Genomic DNA, 25156 nt, shown 5'->3' on the forward strand with positions numbered 1-25156 from the left:
CCGAACGGTTGTGAGCCAGCGTGTGGCGCTGATACACTCAGGCCCGTACGAATCTGATATTTTACTCAGAGTTCCTTCTTTATCGCTTCGTAACCTCCTTCGATTCTGATTTCCTCCATTGGCTGGTGGCTGCTTGACTGGTAAGCCCGAAACTCACATTTTATACTGTGTTCATTTTACCAAGACGCCAATGTCAATTAGCTTATTTGAAAATGTGTGATGGAATATTTTTTACAACGTACGAAAGGAAACGACGACATCGTTGCCGACAAACATCCACGCGACCAACCGTGCACTGGCCGCTTAGACGACTCGTGTGCGGCCAGTCGTCTCTTTCCCCGCTAAATGTCCCCTTTCTATCTGCTTCCATTCTCAGTAACCAGATAACCATTGAAATAAAGATACCCCACAATGTATGTATTTCAAACGTACTGGAATGCTCACCTAGAGAGATTTCCAGCCTGCAGTTGTTGCCACAGAGGCTGCCTTTTGTGACAAACCGCGGTAGGCGCAGGCGCTTTTTCCGATCTGGGGTGGTAATTTTCTTCCACATTTTATACCACTTTTCCTGTACAATATTAGGAAATATTGTGCTGGAAACCCGCAGCGGTGGCTCAGTGGCTAAGGCATTGCGCTGCAACAGCACGAGATCGCGGGTTCGATTCCCGGCCGCGGCTGCTTTTCTGATGGAGGCTGATATGTCGGCCAGAAGACGACAACGATTATGTGCACGCGAGAAAGGCACTGGGTTCTGTGGCACGAGCGCGTCGCCCAGGACGTGTCCGATCACGGGCTGCACACCTCTCCGGAACTGGAACACCTCAGGTTTCGGTGGAAAAGAAGCCTCTGCCAAACTCGCTCGTGCGAAGTTTCGCTGACTTCGTTTCGGTGTGGTGTTCCCCCACTTAACAGGTATCTATACCGGGCAGATCTAGCAACCTCACCCTTGTGCCACTTCTGCCATGAAATTGAATCGGATGAGCATTTCTTCCTTTTTTGCCGCCGATTCTCGCATCACCGGAGAAGGCTGCTGGAGGCTCCCCTGCGGCGTCTTGGAATGCCACTAACCTTGCCAGTGCTTTTGTCGTTTGGAGGCACGCAGCTAGGCCACTGCCATGGGGATGTCTGTCGAGCCATTCATTCCTTCATTTCAGAGACGGCTCGTCTGCCTTGTTGAAATGATTCTGATCAGGCTCTCTCGCTCCTCTTTCTTGTTCTATTTCTGTCTTCAACCTATATTCTAAATTCTTTCTTCGACTGCACCTTTTTGCCAATCTGGTTTTAAGTTAAAAAAAAAACACACACACTCTTCTTGGCCAATCCCCCTGAGTGGGTATGCGCCACTTTATCGGCCACCACCACCACCACGTCGAACGCTGGCCACTGCTCCCTCCGACGCCCGAGCTAATGCCCATATTCCTACGCCTTGAATCTTAATAAATAGTCGGCAGCCAGCCACGGCTGTGCGGACGCAACAGAGGCGAAAAGCAAAAACGCCGTGTGTTCGAGATTTCGCCGGTGGTCAAAATTAATCCGAAGCCCTCCACTACGACGCGCCTCATCGCCTGCGCTGCGTCGGCGCGTTAAACCCCACAATCAATCGATCAATTTGTAAACAGCTATTTTTTAGCCAGTCCGACTTTTCTTTATTTGCTGGGACAACTTCTATTTCTCCCCCAGCCTCCTTTCACCAGGCTCCGCCAGTGGTGCTTCAAGCTTCTCCTAGACACACGAAAATTGATCTGAATGAAGCGACTATTTGTCTTACATGCGTTGCCTTTAAAGGAGCCATGAAGAGAAAACAAAAGTTTGTTTTATTCGAAACATTAGGTGTTTCATAGTACCCCAAGCGCTTTCCCAGAAGCAAATGATGCTTTATTCATTGAGAAATAAGGCAATTTAAGCCAAAATTTTAAATCGCCCGCTAAAATTGCACATTTCGTCACGTGAACAATGGCGTCATACGAGCCGGTCCATGAAACAGATACTTAGTATGTCGACTCCATATAACACCCACACGCGGGAGTCGACCGAGACGGCGGCCATTTTAAAAATACTAGTAAAACCTAGTGCACCCGCAGCCCTAGTCATGGAATCGCCTGATCCGGAGAACAAAACTCTCGCCGAGGATCTCGGGCTTGCATTTAACAACCTCACACCACTTGAACGCTCAATGCTTCTAAGTGCACGAGCGGCAAGAGTTGTGGGATACGCGGTGGACGGGAAAGCGACCATTCCGCGATAGCCACAACAGACGAACGCCAAGCCGTCGGCACCGCTGCCTCGTCAGCCCCGTCGCGACGGACGAATACAGACTGGTACGTATGTGCCGTATTTTAGATGCAGAGCATCTGATTCACTCGCCTTGTCCCTCCGGCGTCGTCGTCGTTGTTGTCGTCGGCGTTGTCCACCCCTCTGCCATTCTCCTCGCCGCGCGAGCTGCGCTCTCCGCCGCTCACCCCCTCTCCTCTCCGATAACGAACACTCTCTCGCGAGGGGCATTGGATTGGATTTGATTTGATTTGATTGGATTGGCTTGGCTTGGATTCGGCTGGATTGGATTTGGATTGGATTGGATTAAAGTGGATTGTGTTGGATTGCGTTGCGTCATAGCCGCGGCACGTTGCGTCATAGCCGCGGCAGACGCGCTGGGGCCGGCGCATGTGCAGTACTCTCTCTTCCGCGGTTTCCTCTACTTCGGGCGCGCTGCGCATATAACCGGTGTGCCGTTCTCCGGCGAAGCAACATCCACGCTTGGCTCAAACACCTAGAGTCCACGCCGCTTTACAAGTACGCCAACGTCGTCATCGACTGGGACCAGCTTACGCAGTCCCCTCAACGTTATGAGCGCTATAAAACGCGTTCCCTTCGCCGCTCCGCCTATGCGTCGCATCTACACAGGGGTTCCCGCGAGGGGAGGTGGGAGTTTTCTTCACAGTTTTTATTACGGTTAATAATAGTTCAATTTCAGTAGCAGTATCGCTTATGCCAGTTGGCCGGTGTCGTGTATGGAAAGCCGTTCGCGCGAGCTCTCTGCTTCGACCAGAAAGATACGAGCGTCAATGCGCGGTGTTTACGGCATTTTTTCCCCCAAGGTCAGAGCGCCTCGAACCCGAAAATTCGTCTGCGCGACGGCGAGATGTCGAGCTCGGCCGGCGGTAGTTTCGTACGCATTGGCGCACACGCTTGCGTGTTCGTTCGGAACTTCAACCATTTACTCCACCGTTCTTTGTCATAAAAAAATTCACAGCATATCCACGGGGTGAATGATGATGAGTGGGCGAAGCTCGTGAGGGGAAATCATCGGTAAAACCGTGACTCTTCAGTGAAAGTTCGCCCACTACATCTGTGTCCGAACGTAACGTCTAGAAAGTCTCGCTTAAACCGCGCGTCGGCACCTTGGGGCTGAGCTCGCCTGATGCGTTTTGCAGACGCCTCACGAGCTCTCACTGCATCGGGGTCTGCCTGCCGATACGCGCGCTTTCTCGCCGCTTCCCGTTCTCTGACGTTTTGGAGATCCTCTTCGCGCCGCAGCCGTGCCGCTTCGCGTACGGCAGGGTCCTCGCGCCGTTGCCGTGACGCTTGGGCCTCTCGTTCTCGAACGCTGGGATCTTGGCGGTGGCGTCGCGCAGCTTCACGGAGCGCTTCTGCCTCGCGGGCTCGCACATCTGCAGCCTTATCCATCGGGCGACTCCGAGCGCGCGCCAACAGCGAACGGATTTTATTACAACGCTCCCCGCCATCTAGTAAACAATCCAAGAACTAAACTAGAGGTAGCCACGCCATCTAGTAAACAATCCAAGCGCATCTTTTCATCATATACAAGTACCGCCATCTAGTAAACAATCCAAGAACTAAACTAGAGGTAGCCACGCCATCTAGTAAACAATCCAAGAACTAAACTAGAGGTGGCTACATACATACGTCGAGGATGGACAGACCCACGCCCTAAGGAGCTTCGCCCCAAAAGAATGTGCAGTATGTTTCACGGGCATTTAGCTCGCTATGCAAACTGTAAGCCCTGCCTAACATGCGTTTGTTTTTGCCGGCCTCCGCCAATCGCAGAGCATTCTCGAGTGACATCATAGGTTCTGTTGCGGAAAATGAGCTGGTGGGTCGCATGGTCATTTCCTTTTTTCCTAATTATGTAGCTTATTTGAGCGAAGTTTGCGTTATAAGTGGTGTCGTTATGGTTCTAACGAGGCAATCTTTCGAATGAACCAAACTTGTGTTTTCTCTTCATGGCTCCTTTAAACAGCCCTATCATTGCTGGCCACCCTCCTCCAGGCCCGCGTGACGTCCGCACGATTTAGTCGACACAGCGGGCTGCAAAGCTTTCCGAACGCCTCTGGCGACCACCTTAGCATCGTTTTCTGACGTGGCCTGAGACTCTCTCCCACCTCCAGTGCTCTTGCAAGCATTCATTCACTTGGTACGGGCTGTAAGATGTGGTATTTTCACGCTGCCGCGTATCAGCCTTCACGTTTCCCCTACCCCACTTTCCTTTGGCGCATTAAACCCTGAGCTGCCGCAAGTAGCGGTTGGCCACTTCTTTCTCGGCTGCTAACGGTGTTTTCGTGCTCACGAGTGACACACCACGATCCACGATACCCCATACTGTTAGGATTTTTATCGATGCCTAATTCACTAAAAAGGTCGGGGTTGTGTATTCGAGATCTGCACCCGAGGCGGCGTCTGGGGTTCTCTAAATCAAGCTCGTGCAGCTATTATTATTTAGTTTGCCTAAATAACACACGGCTTCTAATCTCGCTGCTTACTTTTTCTGATGTATTGCCAGTTCTTTATAAATAACTACACATCAATTATCCTGTGGCTTCATTTCGCATCGCATGTTGCATATTATGCATACTTGCATTGACATTTCGAAGCCCACGCATTCAGTATCCGTGATAAGTTTTTTTTTTACATTGGTATCTAAATGAAAGATACAAAATTTAGCTACGTCTTTCCGCGCCTGTTGTCGATATGAATCAGCACCAACTCGCCCAACTTGCCATCTTGTTATACAAAATTTGTCGAGACCAATCGCTCTTGTCGCGCGACAAGAGCGCGATGCCGAGCGACAAGAGCGACAGAAATCGCTTTTGGTAGCTCCACTCGCAAGTGTTTAATATGGTAACAATATAAAACATTAATATTATTGTTAATAATATTAACGCTAGTTTTATTATTAATATTTTTTTGTATATGTGAGGGGGTGACAAATTTTCTCGGCCCCGGGTGCAAGTTTACCCAGCAACGCTACTGCACGACGGTGGTGCAAATGAAGTTGTAATGAAAATGCAGTTTGCTACAATTAATTAAAACCGAGCGCTGAGTTGTTAGCAAACGAGGCCACTTGCTTTGCTTATAATAAAATAATAACTTCGGATAATCATTTTTCCCACAAGCTACCCTCCAACCCTACGTGGCTTATCGGCATGTGCCCACAACGACCAATTATTTTGCAATGTCCCTGACAAAAATGGACGGAACTATCTGAAAGTCGTGTGAAGTGCAGCCACGGCCGCATATTTTTTATTTGAATTGATGACTTTCTAGGGTTCTCTTTCGCGTATTCTTTTCTAATTTTGCCCCTCCCCCACCGAAATGAAATTCTGCAATGGTAACCTAACCACGGGCAGGAGGGCTGCAGTGATCTTCCAGCAGGGGGAAATAGCACCACCAAGGGGGATAACTAGCGGCACACGTGCACTCATCATTTCGTTCAAACATGTAGCGCAGAAGACGAGAGACACAGACAAGTAGGCACACACGGCGCTAACTTCCAACACCTTTATTGAAAACGATAGCACACATATATATGCAAGAATCCCGTGACGTTACACACATGCGTACCTCAGCGCGAACGCAAGTAGGCAATCTCTTTTTCTGATAATTTGAGAGAAGTCGAACTTACACAGGAGCTTCCTAACCTGGTTATCTTTTCCGCCTCAATGATTCCACGTGTACAACCGGTAAAACGTTTGTCTATAACAGGGTTTTCAACTGAGGCAAAAGCGAAGGGCTAAGACTTCAGAATTCCGCAGTAGTTTTATTAAAATCCCGCTCCGACGGGGCAGGATAGGGCTGAGAGTACGAACGCTGTGTTATAGACAAGCCTTTTACCGGCTGTACACTTGTCCTTACTCTTACCAATAATAAAACATTTATCAAGGAATGGTCTGCAATCTGTACGTGCGTTACAGTGCATAACTAGTAGTCCATCTTGTTCATTTTTGTTGTTTACATTGCGATTGTGCTCACGAAAGCAATCATTTAGACAACGACCGGTTTGACCAACATACTGTTTACCACAAAAGAGGGGAATCTGGTAGACAACACTATCTATACAGGGTGTTGCGACGGTAATTGTAACACTTTAAAAAATTTTCCTGAGCGAACCATTGCTCTGTTCGCGCTCAAACTTGCCACGAAGGTCGTAATTTGTGGTATTGAGAGAGTGAGGTACGAGGTTTCGGAGACGACGTTTATTGTCCTCCTCGGAGCGAACGAACCGGGAAGCGCGAGACCGACGATGATGCTGATGATTATTTACAGGTGGTAATGGCGATGGGGCGTCAGTTCAAGGGATAGGGAAGCGTATCCCTCAGTGCTCACACTGGCCATGATAGTGGCGGTATCGCTTGCACTGCGTATCCCATTAATGTAACGCCGCGAATGCTCACACATTTTCCCCCCTCGGCTGAAGGCGGCCGCCTGGCCGCCGGCGGTTATGGTTGGCGACGGTTAAAACGCTTCAAGCGGGAGACATGCACGATTTCTGTTCCACGGCAGCGACGGTCCGTTGGAATATCCACTGGAGAAACGCGATAATTGACTGGAGAAACTTGTTCGACGACGACGTAGGGACCGAGGTACCTGTGAAGAAACTTTTCACAGAGGCCTGATGTGCGAATCGGAGTCCAAAGTAGCACCTCATCCCCTTTGCAGAACTCAACAGAACGATGTGATGCGTCGTATCTTGCCTTCCGTTCTTGCTGACTCGAATCCGTGTGAAGTCGTGCCATCCGTCGACAGTGAGCGATCCGCGTGGCGAACTGTTCATGAAATGGTGAAGTGGCAGAGACCGGAGCAGAGAAAAAGGCGGTGTCCAGTGCAAAAGAGGGTTGGCGGCCATAAACAAGGAAGAAGGGGAAGTAACCCGTCGTGCGTTGAACCGCTGAATTGTAAGCAAACGTAACAAAGGGTAGGATGATATCCCAGTTTCGGTGGTCGGGGCTTATGTACATAGACAGCATATCGGATAAAGTGCGGTGAAAACGTTCGGTAAGGCCATTTGTTTGGGGATGATAACTAGAGCAAGTTTTGTGAATGGTGTTGGCAGCACGAAGGACTTCGGCAAGGACCTGAGAAAGAAATGTCTTGCCGCGGTCACTCAGCAGGACCCGAGGGGCTCCATGTCGCAAGATGATATTGCGTAAGGTGAAGTCGGCAACTTCGTGAGCACAGGCAGACGGGAGGGTAGCAGTCTCCGCGTATCGAGTCAAGTGGTCCACCGCAGTTACGATCCAGCGGCAGCCATTAGATGTAGGAGGTAAGGGCCCATACAGGTCTATGCCCACGGTTTCAAAAGGAACAGATGGGCAGGGAACCGGGTGCAACAATCCAGCGGGAGGGGACGTAGATCGCTTGCGGTGTTGGCACGGGACGCACGATGCGACATACTTTGCAACACTTGTGGATAAGCCTGGCCAAAAAAACCGACTCCGGACGCGGTCGTATGTCTTTTCAAAGCCAAGATGTCCAGCCGTCGCATCATCATGAAGTGCTTTAAGCACGCCAAGACGAAGCTCACGAGGAATTACTGGCACCCATTTGTGGCCTGTAGCATGGCGATTCATGTGGCAAAGTACTCCATCAATCAGCCGGAAGTTGTTAAGCTGGCGTCGCAGCCGGCTATTCGGTGGTCGGGCAGATCCATTCAGGCGGTCGATGAGAGTCCGACAATACGTATCTGCCCGCTGAGTCGATGGCAGGTCAGTTAACGCATCCACCGAAGTATGGTTGATAGGCGCCAGAGGTAAACGTGGTTGGCGTGGTTCGGTAATGGTAGCAGACGACGAAGTAGATAGTGGGCATCGCGACAGGGCGTCAGCATCTAAATGCTTTTTACAGGACTTGAACACGACCGTAAAGTCGAACTGCTGTAAACGCAAGACCCAACGGCCTAGGCGCCCAGATAAATTTTTCATAGTTGAGAGCCAACAGAGGGCATGATGATCTGTGACGATGGTGAAATGACGGCCGTATAAGTATGGGCGAAACTTCTGAATGGACCACACAACAGCTAGGCATTCTTGTTCAGTGATAGTGTAGTTTTGCTCAGCGGGTGTCAGTCAGCGACTAGCATATGCTACCACCCTTTCTCTGGATCGAGTGTCACGCTGAAGAAGAACGGAGCCAATGCCGCACCCGCTGGCATCAGTATGCAGGATGGTAGGCGCTGTATCGTCAAAATGACACAGGACGGGATCATCTGTAAGGGCGTCCTTAAGGGCTTGAAATGCTTTCTGGCAATCGTCTGACCAGATGAAGGGCACGTTGGCACGTAACAGCTGGTTCAAAGGGGAAGCGAAGGTCGCAAAGTTGCGAATAAAACGGCGAAAGTATGACGCCAGGCCAAGGAAGCTCCGCAGATCTTTGAGTTGGAGGGGCCGAGGAAAGTTTACAACCGCGGCTGTCTTGTCTGGGTCCGGACGTATTCCCTCTTTGGAAACGACATGCCCCAAAACTTTAATGCTCTTGCTTGCAAAACGGCACTTCTTCGTATTCAATTGCAGTCCGGCGTTAGACAGGCAGGTCAGGACTTCGTCAAGGCGCTGCAGATGCTGCGAAAATGTGGTCGAAAATATCACAACATCGTCCAAATAACACAGACACGTCTGCCATTTGAGGCCACGAAGGACCGTGTCCATGAGTCATTCGAAGGTAGCCGGAGCGTTGCACAGGCCAAACGGCATGACGTTAAATTCGTACAAGCCGTCTGGGGTGGCAAATGCCGTCTTCTCCTTGTCGGCTTCGTGCATGGGTATCTGCCAGTACCCGGAGCGAAGGTCGAGGCTTGAGAAGTATTCGGCCCCTTGCAAGCAGTCTAAGGCATCGTCTATGCGGGGCATAGGATAGACGTCCTTTCGAGTGATTTTATTGAGCGCCCGGTAATCTACGCAGAACCGTACAGATCCATCCTTTTTCTCAACCAGAACAACGGGAGAAGACCATGAGCTCGTGGATGGCCGAATAACCTTCCGTTTGAGCATATCGGCAACATTATCTTGAATTATCTTGCGCTCAGACGAGGAGACGCGGTATGGTCTGCGTCGAATCACGGCTGACCCGTCCGTTTCAATTCGGTGCTCTGTTGCAGTAGTCTGTGTGAGACCAGGGGAATGAACATCAAATGAATCGCGGTGCTTGGCCAAAACATCGATTAGTAGCTTGGCCTGAGTAGGTGTAAGGTCGGGACTGAGCGTGGCAGTAAGATCTGACATATCCGCTGGCACAGCCATCAGTGTGCTAATTGAAGGGGACGTGCCACTGGAAACCACTGAAGCAGGACTGCTATCAGCCACCGAAGCTATGGTAGTTCCTTCAGACAACAGAATGGGTTCATTTGTGGTGTTGAAAGCAGCCAGGACTGTAGACCCACTCACAAACCGAAGGAGGCATGGTGCGATGGCAATTCCTTGTGGCAGAAATCGAGTGGACGGTACCGCCAAAACATCACCGTCGGCAAATGCATCCGAAGAAACGGATAGAATGCCTTCACAACCTGCTTCCAAAACGTGATCGGAATTCAACTTCAGGGTGGGGTATGGCACGTCTGGACAACTGAGATATTGTGTGTCAGCAATACGGATGGCCGGGCGACGACAGGAGATAACGGCAGAGGCAGAGGCAAGAAAGTCCCATCCGAGAATGAGGTCATGGGCACACGGGGAAATAACTGCACACTGAATAGAATGGCGAATTCCTCCTATCGAGACACGCACGGTACAATAAGCACTGGGCTGGATGTCATTGTCATTGGCACCACGTAAACAAGGACCGGAATAAGGAGTCTTGACTTTTCTGAGACGCGAACACAGATTAGCACAAATCACGGAAATTGTAGCCCCAGTGTCAACTAATGCTTCTACTTGAATACCTTCGACAACAACAGACAGCATATTAGCCGGTAGTTCAAGAGGAATTGTGGTCGGTCCAAGTGATGCAGTTTTCCCTCCAAAAACTGCAGCACCTAGTTTTCCTGTTGTCGGTTGGGGGCATTGGTAACAGGTCGAAGTGGTGACAAGGCCCGACGGAATGGCGAAGGGGAACGACGTCGAACGGGGCGAGAATCGCGGGAATAGTCCATGGCGTCAGGAGAGGGAGACGAGCGGGCTGGAGGGGGCGAGTACTCGCGCTGACGGGGGGCGTAGCTGAAGCGGTTGTCTCGTTCAAAGGGGGCATAGCCTCGTCGCTCATCTAGCTGGCGTCTGCGGCAAAAACTGGAAATGTGTCCTCTGATGCCGCAGTAGAAGCACACAGGCCGGTCGCCTGGAGCACGCATCGGTCGCCACGTTGACGAGTAAGGTGCCGGCATCGATGGCGCAGAGAGGGCGGTCAAGTGGGCGGACGCAGTCGGGTGCACGATGTGCTCCACGGGAATGGGTGGTCGGGACGCAGCTTCTGAATACGTGGGAATGTGTAGTGGCGCAGTCTGACATGGTTGGGGAATGTTGGTCATACACGCCAGCTCTTCCTTGATCACGTCCCGCAGTCCATGTGCGCAGACAGGAGCATTCTGGGGGCAGGGAGCGTCACGCTGCTGCAGCTCCTCGCGTATGATAGCGCGTATTAAAGCACGGAGCTCCACATTCCCAGAGGGGATGGTAGGCCAGGAATCCTGCTGGAGGCGAATGGCTTGCAGATTGTCAAGGCGCTGGCATATCGCCCGCACTTCTGCAATGGTGGTGGGATTTTGTATCGCCAGGGCATTGAAAGCGAAAGAGGAGATTCCTTTCATGATGTGTCGTACCTTATCCGCCTCTGGCACGTCTTTGTCAACTCGACGACACAGTCCGACGACGTCTTCTATGTACGAAGCGTAGGTTTCCTCCGGGTGCTGTATGCGGGCGTCCAGTTTCTTTTTGGCTCCAGCCCCGCTAGCAGAGGACGTGCCGAAAATCTGACGCAGTTGCTGAGTGAAGTCACTCCAATCAGAGAATCCTCCCGCATTATTGTGGTACCAGGTCTCAGCCACCTTCTTCAAGGAGAAACCAACGTTCTGTAGCTTGAACGTGTCGTCCCAGCGGTTGAAGGAGCTTACCCTGTTGAACTGATCGAGCCATTCGTCCACGTCTTCACCACGGAGGCCATAGAAAAACGGAGGATCGCGCTGGTGAGCGGTGATAGTAATGGCGGGCTGGACAGGAGCTGCTGCGCTGGTAGCACTTGTGGGGATCGCGACTTTCACGCGAACCCCTTTTCTGGCTAGCTTCCCCTCGCGGCCGGTGTTGCACAGTTGCGCGCCTCGCTTACGCGACGGGAACCATACGGGAGGGCGCCAGCGACCGAACGGTTTTGTTGTTGCCCTGGTGGAAGCGTTGACCCTTTTCCCCTCTGCCTTACCCGAGAACCAGTTCTTCCTCGATACTAGCGCCACCGTAAGGCGAAGTCTGGGGGGACGTAGCATGACGAGGGGACGGGCTCTGGTCTTGGGGATCCGGTAGCGCGCGGACGTTTCGGCGCGCTGGTCCTGACCTGGGGAACGCGCCACAAAGGACGCGTCCGGACGAGCTGGGAGACTGCAACCGCGCTCGCACTCCGCAGCGCTCCGCTGCTCCGGTATGCCATCGGTGAGTCGAACCATCTCGATCTCTAGCGTTGTTTAATGCCTCGCTCCCAGTGTTACCGTTATGGCCTACGAGTAGTCTGTATGCAGTGTATTTGATTTGCACTTAGCAATAAATGCTGCCATTGATGTTTTGCCCTCGCCGCCTCCTGCCTTTGTCTGTCTCCGCAAACAACGGACCCGTCCGCAGCCGGCGCTCGCAAGGCATGTTTGCTGAGCGCGGATGGCTGCGGTGTGGGAAATAACTAGTGTGTGAAATGTAGAATCCCACATCTGGCGCCCCAACGTGAGGCCTTGTTTGCGGAGACGAGCAGGAGGCACGGCAGCATCCTTTGTTCTGGCGTCGGACGATCCGAGCACAGACAACAGACTTCAGGCCTAACTGATTGGAGCGAGTTATTAGCGGAGGCGAACTTTCCTGAGAGTGAGGCGAATTATTTATTGCTGCTGCGTTTTTAATTTGTTAAGCGCCGAGTTTGCAGCAATCGTGTATATGGCAGGACATCGCTGCCAATTAACACGTGGTCTCCGAATTTTTGTCGGGACGTTGTTGTTTATGGAAACGAGGGTTTCCGAGTTTGCATCACGCGAGGCCGGGAGCCCGCGCCGTTGTGTCAGCCCGAAGTGAGTGTGTACGGAAGCTGCAATTTGGGTCCGAGTTTTTCTTTTTGTTTTGTCGACTCCGGGAGTCGAGGCTCTGGGAGCCGTGTGGCTGGGCCACGTGTGCCGCAAAAGGCTAGCTGGTATTGCAGCCTGGCATGGGCGCTCCGATACCGCGGAATGCGGTAGGCGCCGCTCGCTCATAAGCTGCTTGTGTTGCAGCGAGCGTGTAGGACCCTAAAAAGCAGATGTCTCCTCACGGCTGCACGTACGGGCACGTTCAGGGTTTCTTTCGTTTGGTCCGTTTTATTTTGTTGTGTTTTTGGATGCGGGTCGTTTGCCGAAGTGAGTGACCCGAAGGCTTTCACAGCCGGTCCTCCCGGAGAAGGCACGACCTTGGGAACAATGCGAGGGCGCATGGAGCGCTCCCCCTCTTTTGTTGATCGCCTCGCGCGAGAGAAAGGAATCTCTCCCGCCTCAGGAAAGACTTGCTTTGACCCCTCGCTGCTTGAAAAACTGCTTTCCGCAGCGTAGTTGTTTTTGTTGTCGCGCCACGCGGGCGACGGGACTGAAGGGGGTCCTCATCCCTCTTCCACTGACGGGGAGAATTACGCGAGGCAAACTTTGCGCCCGCTGATTGTAAAGTCGCAGGAGCCCTCTTGTTCGGCTCGAGAGACCAAGCTCTGTTCACGTAAACTCAGCGCCAGTGTGTTGAAACGTATTTCAGCATTTTTACGCAAGCGGTGTTCATGTGTGTGAACATAGGGCTGTCGTTGGGAGCAAATACTGTTTCCGCGTTCATGTGTATGAATGAAGTGTTACTGATGCGAGCAAATACTGCTTTCGCATTTGTGTGGTTAAGCATCGCGCCGGGCGGTCGATGCGACCGTGTGTGTTCTTGGTGCCCTGTACCGTATAGGGTTAGAACAGGTTCTAGCTCTGTGGACATTTCCAGAGCGGTTGCATTGCTGAGAAACTTAGCAGCTGAACCATCGGATTGTGTCACGTTATCGATGCAATCGAGTTCGTATTTTCCCTACCCTGCACGCTGCGGGGTTAGGACAATTTGGCGTGCTTTGTTGACGCTAACAAGCTGGTAATTATGCCGAAGCCTTGGCAGTTGTGATATTCGACATCGAACCACATGATCGATGGGATCAAAGGGCTACTGCAGCCTGTTTTTTTCCTGCCCTATACATTGTAGGGTTTGGACTATTTATTGGGCTTTGTTGACATTAACAGAGCGATGGCAATGCTGACAACTCGGCAGTTGTCGTTAGGATCGCGCCACAAAGGCGGTGCGATCGGAGAGCTATTTTTTCTGCCGTACACTGAAGGTGCGGGGAGTTTCTTTGTGCAGCGAAGCCACCCCGGCTTGGACCACATGACGGAGCGTGTTTATGCTGCTGTCTACTGTTCCGGGCGAGCTGCCGAGCCTGCTGAAGCGGTGCGGTGCGGCATGCCGCCACCAGCCTGGCTGAGAGAGTCGGCAGTCTCTGGTCGCTCGGCGGCCACGGGCCATCACGGATGTGCCGCCACTTGAGCAACGCTTGCTTGGGTTGGCTGGTGCGATTCTTCCCGGAGCTACCTGCCTGCAGACATCAGCGGGCGACGACCGGGCCTGCTGGTACACTACCAGCGGTGGCATTGGACGAGTGGAAGCCGGCGTAGGCAACACGATGCAGTGACTAACGATTTAATCGACGAACGACCTATCCGTCGCCTCTAGTCCTGTAATCAGCTCTCGCCGGCGTACGCAAGAAATTTAGGAGGGAGGGATGTGGGGATCGCGACTTTCACGCGAACCCCTTTTCTGGCTAGCTTCCCCTCGCGGCCGGTGTTGCACAGTTGCGCGCCTCGCTTACGCGACGGGAACCATACGGGAGGGCGCCAGCGACCGAACGGTTTTGTTGTTGCCCTGGTGGAAGCGTTGACCCTTTTCCCCTCTGCCTTACCCGAGAACCAGTTCTTCCTCGATACTAGCGCCACCGTAAGGCGAAGTCTGGGGGGACGTAGCATGACGAGGGGACGGGCTCTGGTCTTGGGGATCCGGTAGCGCGCGGACGTTTCGGCGCGCTGGTCCTGACCTGGGGAACGCGCCACAAAGGACGCGTCCGGACGAGCTGGGAGACTGCAACCGCGCTCGCACTCCGCAGCGCTCCGCTGCTCCGGTATGCCATCGGTGAGTCGAACCATCTCGATCTCTAGCGTTGTTTAATGCCTCGCTCCCAGTGTTACCGTTATGGCCTACGAGTAGTCTGTATGCAGTGTATTTGATCTGCACTTAGCAATAAATGCTGCCATTGATGTTTTGCCCTCGCCGCCTCCTGCCTTTGTCTGTCTCCGCAAACAACGGACCCGTCCGCAGCCGGCGCTCGCAAGGCATGTTTGCTGAGCGCGGATGGTTGCGGTGTGGGAAATAACTAGTGTGTGAAATGTAGAATCCCACACACTACGGCTGCTCTCGTGCTGCATGGTGCTGGTTGCTAGCGCCAAACGCCGACCCGATCGTAGCTCCAGCGGTGCGACCAAGAGAGGTAGACGTCGGGATCAAGCGCACACTCCACCACTTGAGAGAGTGAGGTACGAGGTCTCGGAGACGACGTTTATTGTTGGTTGGTTGGTTGGATCCGGAACGAGAATGGCGCGTACCCACTCTGGGGGATTGGCCAAGTCTTATTGTGATTTCACTGCTAAAGAAGCTTAGTAATTAGTTTCAAACGAAGGGAAAATAGGGTACAGTGATGCTAACAATTTTGGAACCAAAAGAAATTCAATACTACTGTACCAACAGGTATTTCAATAAACGATTAAAAATGGGTTGAAGCTATTGATTAACAAGGCAAGCGACCTGTTTCGGCAATAAATGAGTGAAGAGCGCGAAAAACATCCCCGTTGCACCGACCAAGCCCGACTGCCCCAAATGACAATAAATTAGGCACCGACAAGGCGAGACCCAGGCGCCGGATCCTCCTCGGAGCGAACGAACCGGGAAGCGCGAGACCGACGATGATGCTGATGATTATTTACAGGTGGTAATGGCGATGGGGCGTCAGTTCAAGGGATAGGGAAGCGTATCCCTCAGTGCTCACACTGGCCATGATAGTGGCGGTATCGCTTGCACTGCGTATCCCATTAATGTAACGCCGCGAATGCTCACAGTATATTTTGTTTGATACCGGGTGCAACGATGGTACTTACCTGTGTATTCTGAAAATAAATAAAAACGATTTTCGCCTATGGGAAAATGGCGGCTGATTTCGACGTGCGAGCCAGCGCAATTTGATGTTAGAACGACGGAACCACCTGCAGAGTGAAACGCATGTTTGGGATTCACGTACGGAGCCAAATGGTGCAGCAGACAATCAGAAAATGTACCTGGAAACGAGCTAACAGACGATCAGAAAACCCGGTTTTCGGGATCGCACGTCCACATCGGCGCCATTTTCCCATAGGCGAAAATCGTTTGTATTTATTTTCAGGATAAACAGGTAAGTACCGTCGTTGTTCCCGGTGTCAAACAAAATAGACCACAAAATGCGACCTTCATGGGAAGTTTGAGCGCGAACAGAGCAGCGATTCGCTCAGGAAAAATTTTGAAAGTGTTCCAATTACCGTCGCAACAAACACATTCAACGAACGGATTTTGGTGTTTCTATTTACAATTGTTGATGCGTTATTTTCACCATGAAATCTAAGGATTGACGAAAACTCGTCTGGTCGGGTGAAAGATACATATTTGAAGAAAGTGGTTGTCGCCGACCAAAGGTTTGGTTAAAAAAGGCTAAAAAGACGTTTCGGCTTCCATACGGAAGCCTTGTTCACTGCGCGGAAAGGCGCGAAGCTTTTAAGAAGTGCGCCGAAGTAATCGCCCCAGACATCTTGCATACGTAGGCGGGATATTGCCTGCATTGTGGTTCAGGGACTCAAGATATCGGCGTGACAGCCATTTCCTTTCTCTGGCGATAACTGACGCTTCGTCCCAGCCTATTTTGTGTGTCGTGGCTTCCACGTGTTCCGCAAGCGCATTCGACGCAATCTTCTTGTTTTTCACGTCATTCTTGTGTTCACGCAATCCTCTTTCGAAGTTGCCGCTCTCGCCAATGTAGCAATAGTCGCAGTCGGCGCAGGGAATTTTGTACACCACCCCAGGGAACTTCTCTTTCTTGATTCCATCCTTGACAGCCACCAGCTCGTGCCTCAGCTTGCGCGCGGGGACGTGAGCGACGTGCACATCGTACGAGCGCAGAACCCTAGCCAAAGACTCGCTCACACCCGGTGCACCCGGCACGTAAGGGATCGCCGCTCGGCTTGTTCAATATGTCCACTCCTGTTCAATATTCCAAGTGACATGCCCAGCGTTTTATTTTAGTGTGTTGATTTTGCGACCACACGTTCGGGTTTATGACCTCCACCACCAAGGACAGCGAACGAAAAATGTTGCATGGCCATTTGCATTTCGGTTTTGCCGCCACCGCGATTGTTGGGCGTCGTGACTTCCCCAAGCACATAAAAGTAAATTTTCACCAGTTTCACCAGTAAACTTTAGCTACAATCAGAGGTGCCCTAAAATAACTTCTAACAAAGCTTACAAATATAGCAGCTCAAGGCAACAAAAATCTGTTTCTAAGCGCGTCGTGTTTTTTGTTTTATTTGCGACGAATTTGGATGTTTGGACTATTTGTCTGTCCCCGGTGGCGCCGCGAAGCGACACCGGCAACACTGCACGCATGGCAGCAGCGCCGCTTTCGCGCCTTCGCGCCCGTCACAACATTACTGACATTACGTCGCCGCTTCCTTCCGAAGCAGAAAGCGGCGCGAGATGAAAACCTGGCCTGAGGAACGCACGAGCACGGTCCGCGAGCACTCGTGCCGCTCGTGCCACGCGGCCACCCTCTGGCCGAACTAGACGTGGCAGAACGACAGTGCTTTTCCCCGAGCACCGTGCAAAGGCGAGAACGCTCACCTTTCGTTTTCTTCTCCGCTCTCGGCCGCGCTGGCAGTTCTTCGGCTGAACTGTTCCGTGCAGGGTTTGTTCCAGTGGGCCGCCTGCGTTCGTGCTCGGGCCATCTGCTGCTGCTGCCGCGGGATCGTAACTCACTGGGCAGCGGTGATTTGTTTGACACGTCGGGCTGGACATGGCTGAGAGCGGAGCGGGGGACGCGGGCTACGGCCGCTCGGCCAAGGCTCGCCCCGTATCGCCTATGGAGGAGCTCGAGGACGATCCCCCTTTCGAAGTAAGCCATTGAGTCAGTCGCCGTTCAAAACCCGCCTGCGCCGGTCAGCGAGCGCTCGAGCCTTTCGACGCCGCCTGCGCACCTCGTAAATGCCGGTGGAACAGGCCCCTCGCGTCTGCACGTCGGGCCTTTCTCCAGCTGATCCGAGCTCACGTAATGTGCAGCGCAGCCGTCTGAGACTGATTCCTTTCGCGCAGCGTGCCCGGCAGTGACTTGGATGTTCGCGAACACGGGGCTCATCACTGGGCAATCTAGTGATTTGTCCCGGGGGAAGTAGTTGCCGCGCAACAGCGGAAAATTATTTTAAGCTGCCTGAAGGCGTTCAAGCAGTTTGGGTAGAAATCAGGAGTGAATGTTCTCTTGCACGATTGCGGCCTTTTTTTGTGCAGTGTCCATCTTCACGTTTGCGGAGAATAGTCATGACGTCACCATTGTCGCAGCACTGAGTGGGTGATTTGCCATGTCAGGCCATCTTGCGTCGCACCTGTTAACCAGAATCCGCTGCCGGGTGCATTCTTTTTGAAAAAGAGATCTTAGTCACTTTGCTAACATGGGCAGGAAATCTTCATCAGACCTGCATGTAATGATTTTTATGGTTCCGTGCCCCAAAACGGGCTCAGCCGTGCATACTGTGAGGCTGTGGGGCAGCTTCTCGCTATGCATTGCCCAGTAAGCCCAGAGGCCGAGAAAATTCTGACTTCATGCAAACAGAACTTTCTGATGTCTCTTTTATTAGCACAGGTATTGAGTAGTGCTCAAACCCAAGCAGTCACTTACTGCGCAGGCTGTGTGCATGCGAAGGTGTACACCCGGCGGAAGAATAAGCCAGGGCACACGAGCGTCACCGCTCCCATCTGATGTTGCATTTCTGGTGTCAACGTGTCGCTGTGCGTGTGTGCTTCCGTATTCACAACCATGCCTATATTTTTCTTGCAGCAGAAAGGCTGACTGCATTCAGTGTTTGGCACCAGTGGTCGATTCCTTTAGTCTCATGTCGCACATGCAGTTCACCAGAGCCTGGCGAGAGTGAAACATGCACTGCTTGTTTTCCCAGAATGGACCTTTTTCCAGTAGCGGTCCTCCTAGCGGCCGCCACGCCGAACTAAAATTGGCAGCAATGCACGCCCACAAAAAGTCGAGCTTTCGTAGAACTCGTCCACAACAAATATCCTGGTACTGTAGCCCCTTCCCCACCAACCGGTCACCCGTGCCTTTCACGTGAATGTCACGGCAGCAGGCGTCGTTCCCGTGACAAATTTGCAGTGGTCGAAGCGCCCCTTTTTCTTTACTTTTTCTCATTTTTGTTACTCCCTCACTGGCTTGCATCTGCTTCCAGCGTGGTCAGCCTCAAATGTCTTTGCCCCTTTCCCTAGAAAGCCCTTTTTGTGTGCACTTACGAACCCACTTCAAGCTGTTGAAAGAGAAAAAATAAAAACGTGCAGCGCTGGACTGCATAGCCTCTCCCCAAACAGAAAGCTGTAGGGCACCCTTTTGTTTATTTTGCCGGAGGCGCCTGCCAAGAATGGCGGACTGGCAGCCCGCGCATGCGCAGATCTCTAATGGAAAAAGGTCCATTAGACAGGGGTAACACATTGCCACGAAACTTTAATGTAATGTTCAATTGCTTATCACTGCTTGCACCTAGCATTGTTGCTTTTATATTTACCATGATGTATGCATGGCAGTTTAAAGTAGAGCTTTCTTGGGTTCATTGTGGCGGTGTTGTAACCAAGGTGCATTGCAGGAGAGCCAACTTTACACGATGGGAGGGTGAATGATGATGGTGAAACAAAAAAAAAAGGCTTACCGTGGTCGGAATCGAACCTGGATCCCTCTTGTTCTGAAGCAGTGTCTGATTGCATTTCTTTTAGGTTTGTTGCATGGGTGTTCGATTTAGACCTTGGCAGTTTGCAATTTGGACCATGACGATGGGTCAGAGGGGGGGTGGGGCGCTCAGCTTACTCGTGAAGGATTCCTTTGCTGTTGTTCTGAGTTTGGACTTTGACTCAGGTGGTTTGAATGTTGATCATTGACACCTTGACTTTGGTTGCAGCGGCTTTGACTTCAGCATTTCACCATTTGATTTTTGCACTCAAGAAAGCTTCGCGCTTCAACCATTGCCGTCGTTAGACAGAAGGCTTCTGATTTTTTTTATGCCCGCTAGGCGTAATCTGGTTGCTCTGGAGGATCGGGGTCATGGCCGGCCACGTCATCGTGCTTTCATAAACGTTTTTTTCTGCAAACAGATTGGATCAGAATAAAAGCAAAAAAAAAAAAAAACAGTGAAGGCTACCAAGAAAACAATTGTGTGATTAAGTAAACAAAGTGACCCCTGGAGCCAAACCCTGCACGTAACCAGTTTGGCTGCAGCAACCAAGGAAGATGCCTTGATTGCAAACATTAAGGGACGCACATGCACTCTTCGATGTCTTGACACCAGATGTGCACCGCAAAGCAGCTTGGCGATATATTTTTCCTACCTCTCGTGTGCCTTGGCTTATTTTTTTGCTGGGTGTACATGTACCAAACCCTGTACTGTGCCTTTTTTGGGGCAGTTTGGAGCATGTACAGCCCTTCAGATTTTTGGCAACATCAAGGAAGCGCTGGCTCTTTCAGGCCGGTCGGCGCCAAAACAAGGAGTGGTATGCTGATAGGGTAGTGTGTGCGCACTGAGACATGTGCACATTCCGCTCTGGCTTAGCGGTTGGAGGGAATGAACAAGCTGTCTCAGTAACTGTGTGCAGTGCTGTAGAAGCTGCGAGGAGTGCAGAAGGGCTGAAAAGGATTTGTGGCAGAAAGTGCATTGTTCACTTCTTTCTGCATGGATGCCACGTAGGAACCAGTGCATCTGCTGCCCTCATTGGCTAATGTCGTGTCTGTGGTGTGCCCTATTGGCTCACGCCTGTGTGTTTCCCAGCACTGTGCAGAGTCTGTACAAAGGAGCCTGGCAGAAGGCTCTTGGAGCCGAATGTGCATTGTCAGCAGGGGCCTACCCAGGTCTCTCAAGCCCCCTGCTTTGTAATAAGGGGCTGATCGGCCTGCTAGCCGATGGTATTGTCTGTAAGATGGCTTCGGGGGGCTTAAGCTTGAGCACCGCAGGAAGAGAAAGACTATTACTGTGAGCTTTTTCATGCTATAGATGGTATCGCATAGAAGTTTAGTGGCCGAATTCTTCTTTTGGCAACACTGAAAACCACCATGACAGTGCCCACCATGTCTGCGCATGCCACAGCATCTTGCAGGAAAAAAAAAAGGCCCCAGCACTCATTGTTTGCGCCGTTCCCACCCAATTCTCCGCTGTGGCGTCAACAGATGTTAATAATCAGTGACATTGTGTGGCACTGCTCTACTTACCCTTAAGAACTCCGCATCAGCACAGAAGAATGGAGCCGCGGTTGCAAAAAAAAAAAAGCGCAGCGCGTGATGCACGAAATGCCTACGCTGCAGCACAGTTGCCTGCGAATGTGGATATAAACACCGGTGCGCCCACGACAGATTCGTTCAGTACAAAAACCAAATACTGCTTCTGAAGGAATTGTGAGGTTCACGCGCACGGCGATTGAGATACGGCAGTAGCGTAGCAGTGAGTGCATTGTTAGCTGGGAGATTAGTGACATATATCAGCACGTGGCCAAAGGGGAAGCGCTCGCCGAGAGGATGAGCCATCTGTGCCAATGACTACACTTGCGTCTTGCTATGGGTAGGCTTTAGCACGCTGCACGAAACAGTAAAAGTCGAGATAGTGCTTTCGAGCTCGCTGGGATGGCCTCACGTGGGCTGCCATGACGGGGCCCGGGCGTCTCGTTGCTGAGGCGACACAGGGATGCCACCATGCGTGCCAAGCCAGTGAATACAACCTGTAGAATGATGCTAGAAAAAACAATCATACAGGTTAGAACTGTTTGCAGATTATCAAGGAAAAGTATCGCTTTGCCTGCAGTGTAGACTCTCGTTAAGCTCGTGTGAGAGCTGGTGGGAGGGGGAGCAGGCAAACCAGAGAGGCAGCTCAACCGAAAAGCAGTGCAGCGACAGTGTCAGATTATTTGAGTGGTCTCCTGGCAAGTCAAGCTACAATTTGACATGGAATCCGCTGCGGTGGCTCAGTGGCTAAGGCGTTGTGCTGCTGACACTGAGGTCACGGGTTCGATTCCCAGCCGCGGCGGCCGCTTTTCTGATGGAGGCGAAAAGCAAAACCACCCGTGTGTACGAGGTTTGGGCGCACGTTAAAGATCCCAGGTGGTCAAAATTAATCGGGAGCACTCCACTACGGCGCGCCTCATCGCCTGCATTGCATCAGCCCGTTAAACCCTACAATGAAAAATCAATTTGACAACATGGATATATATATATATATATATATATACATTTATACTCTATGATAATTAGGAATGGGGGCTTGTTAAATGAACATAGTAAGGGCAGCCAACAGTCAATAATGCCAGTGACGGCATTGGGGAAGTAGTTCATCTTTTTGCCTGGAAAAGGGTTCGGAATGATAGTAAAGAAAGTGGAGAGAAATGTGTGCTCTGGGTAAGGTTCGAATTGAGAGCCTTGAAATGGGGCTGCAGGAAAGAGTGAATTCGCCTCCTCCTGCATTCAGCACTAGTACTTAGCACATCTGGCAACTTCAGGATGAAGGGGGTTTTTACCCCCTCCCCCACTTTACATGCACACACACACGCGCGCAGTGAGCTGCCTTCCCTGTGCCATCAGGTGCATTCCTGACTGTTGGCTTACCTCACTGTTTACGCACACGTTGACAGAACAACTTGTGTAAAAACTTTTACGGGCTTCCGGACTGGTGTCAAGTGCTCAGAATACATGAAAGAAGTTAGGTGTACACGTCATATGAAAAAGCTGCAGCATAATGTTTTGGAAGGGGTTTACTGCATACAGTATCAGCGATGCTATTTATCAGGTGCAAAATGCCTGATAAAGGAAGGAAACACTGAAAGGAAGCTTATCAGTAGAGTTGTTGGCGATAGCTGACAAGGGACAGAGGCTGCAGAGGTAGTTTGTAGTCAGGCCACCACATGTGTTGAGCGTTGATTGAAATGTGCAACAGTGTCTCAAGTGGGGCGCAGGGCATAAGGGGGTAAGTGTTGTCATGTTGAGGTGGTTTTTGGCATGTGTTGCCGGAGTGACTGGAAGAAAAGTGTTTGTAGCTAGAGCAATAGTTCCTAACATACCGAATTAACGTGGTTGTTTAGATGGCACTTTTGGTACATAAAGGGGTCAAACCAGTCGGTTTGAACAGGACCAAGGCAGATGGGTATTCGTCTACCTCACCTGGTGAAAATTGACTTCCAGTAGTTAAATAAGTGTGCAGCACATCTCTTCTCTTATTGGTGTAGGAGCCTGCCTAAGCTGCCGTCCACGTATGCAAGCCTAGTTTGGGCATTTCAACATCCTCATTGCAGTGTTGGAGTTCATTGAAGTGCTGTGTTTTATGGCTACTGTGAGGCAGTCATGCCAAGAGTGTGCTGACATCTGTTGTCCTGAAAAACCTGGGTCTGACTCTTGGGTTCATTGCGGGGGTTCTTCGTTTGGAGCAGATATGAAGCGTGGGTAGAGGAAAACACGCCTTCCGTGTGACATCATTTACACAGATTTCAATTGGTAATCAGCTGCTGCCTTTAGCATCCTCATTAGCCTCACCAAGTTGTAACAGTGGGCCTAGGCCTTGGAGGCCCAGTGTTAGCTCTCAGTGTGTAGTTGTTGACACGCGCTGCACACAGTTGTTGAGGTTGCTGCCAATAAAGCTTACTGCAGTGTCCATAAATAGATTACTTTTGATTAGCATCGTATGTCATCTAAACCCTTACATCAGGAATTCTTTATTGGGGTCTTTGGAAGCTTCAATGCCCTCAGGAGCGCAGTGAAGTACCCTATTTTATGGTTAAAGAAATGTTGCGTCAAAGGACTTCCAATGTTTTTGTAACTGGGTAAGCCCTACTACTGTTTTGTACAGAGCAGTTTCCCCTCCCCACCATGTGCAGCTTGGAGAGGTTAGAAGGAAAGGAAGCTTGCACAACTCCAGGGAGGGGCCCTCTTGGGTAATCCACAGTGCAACAGTGGCTGAAGGTTTTCAATGTGCGTTTGGTGCAGGGGTATTGCAGTAGTAACCATGTTGGACATGGTAGGATATTCATGGCAGCGACCCTTGGAGGTTTAAATTACTGTTCGAAAGACGCGCCACAGCTGTTTCCCTGGAAAGGGATTGTTTGGAGGTGGTTTGCCTGGGCTGGCAGCGAGCCTGTGAGAATGAGATGGCAAAGCGCGTTGGCGAGTGAGTGGGCACTGCTCGTGGTAGCCGCTCGCGGTTGCAGCTTTCTCTCGGACTCCTGCCTCCTTCGGTGGGGCCTCGCAGAACCATCCCAGGGGTCAGGGCTGCTTCACTTCTGCAGGCAGGGGAATAGCGAGGGGAACAAACGCTGCAATCAAAGGCCATTCACTGGGCTAACCTTGTTTTGTCTCCCCGCTGCACAGATCGGTTATGGGTCCCCAACAGAAAATAGGCTGCGGGAGAGGGGACCACCCTTCGAAAGGAAGGTACGTCCTCCTCATGTTAAGTGGCAGGTACGTCCTCTTCATTTTGGGTGCCTTTTTTTGCGTGTGTAATCATTTTTCTCCAACATGCTGCCTTGCTGAGGACGCCCCCTGATAGTAACTGGTCCTTTCGTAGTCTGTGGAAATGCTGAAAAGCTGTTCCTCAAGAACAATTTAAAACTGCTAATTTTCTTTGGAGGAGTTCTTCATGGATGCTTCCTGCAATAGGCATAACCGTTTTTGGTGTTTTTGCGAGCAAGATGCTATAAAAAAGCCCCAGTAGACTCGTGGTATGATGACAGGCGCGTAAGGAAACTGATATCCCGGTTATTCAAAATGTTCATAAATCTTTAAATACAAGCACTACCAGCTTTATTTTTGGTCTGTAGTCTCAGGTTCTTATTACTCTTGTGGGCTAACGTACGGGACAGCATAGTGCCCCGGCTAGCTTTGCTAGAGAAAGTGCTACGCACCGTATGCTAGCCCTATCGGAATCCGAAGGCTCGCGCATTAGTTCGGGTACTCACATGCGGTAGACAGACTCCGGCAATCCAAAGTTAAGCTTTATTGCCTGGCAGATACAGGGCATATACCAGACAACATGACTATCATTTGCGGGAAGACAGTGGCTGCGTTTGCTCGCTCAAGCCGCGGGACTCGGACTTCAATATCTGTCATCACAGCCATGGTAGCGGGGGAAGCATCCCTTGCGAACGGTCAGTACAGAATCTCTCAGCAGAGTCCCGTGAGCCAAGTGGGTTCACAGTCGAGGCATTCGGAGTAGGCACTACCAAGCCAACTGATTCTGACCAAACCGCCCAGTCGACTCCCGGCAGAACACGCACGCGTCTCGCAGGTCGGCTCGGGAGGGGGGGGGGGGGGAGAGGTCTCCCCAGGGTTGGAGAAAGGGGGG

The 25156-nt window shown here is 51.4% G+C and overlaps 2 protein-coding genes across 6 annotated transcripts in view; one reads left to right on the forward strand and one right to left on the reverse strand.

The window, feature by feature from the left end:
• LOC144175525 (uncharacterized) overlaps window positions 1-17597 on the reverse strand; it is a 64521-nt gene extending 46924 nt beyond the window's left edge. Inside the window, exon 1 of the mRNA XM_077704604.1 lies at window positions 17424-17597. Coding sequence (XP_077560730.1) covers window positions 17424-17597 — 174 coding nt within the window. The remainder of the gene's footprint in view (window positions 1-17423) is intronic.
• The window catches only part of LOC144175497 (uncharacterized), a 67615-nt gene continuing 60012 nt past the window's right edge, over window positions 17554-25156 (forward strand). For 4 of the 5 annotated variants that reach the window (XM_077704579.1, XM_077704592.1, XM_077704584.1 and 1 more), the window contains exons 1-2: window positions 17554-17694; window positions 24184-24273. In XM_077704579.1, the coding sequence (XP_077560705.1) occupies window positions 17596-17694; window positions 24184-24273 (189 nt within the window). In that variant the 5' untranslated portion in view covers window positions 17554-17595. The remainder of the gene's footprint in view (window positions 17695-24183; window positions 24274-25156) is intronic. The other variant, XM_077704587.1, reaches the window with a different exon arrangement.

The sequence above is a fragment of the Haemaphysalis longicornis genome, unplaced genomic scaffold (assembly GCF_048455015.1).
Source record: "Haemaphysalis longicornis isolate Haplotype H1 unplaced genomic scaffold, Haemaphysalis longicornis Haplotype H1 scaffold_1, whole genome shotgun sequence".
Lineage (NCBI taxonomy): Eukaryota > Metazoa > Arthropoda > Arachnida > Ixodida > Ixodidae > Haemaphysalis > Haemaphysalis longicornis.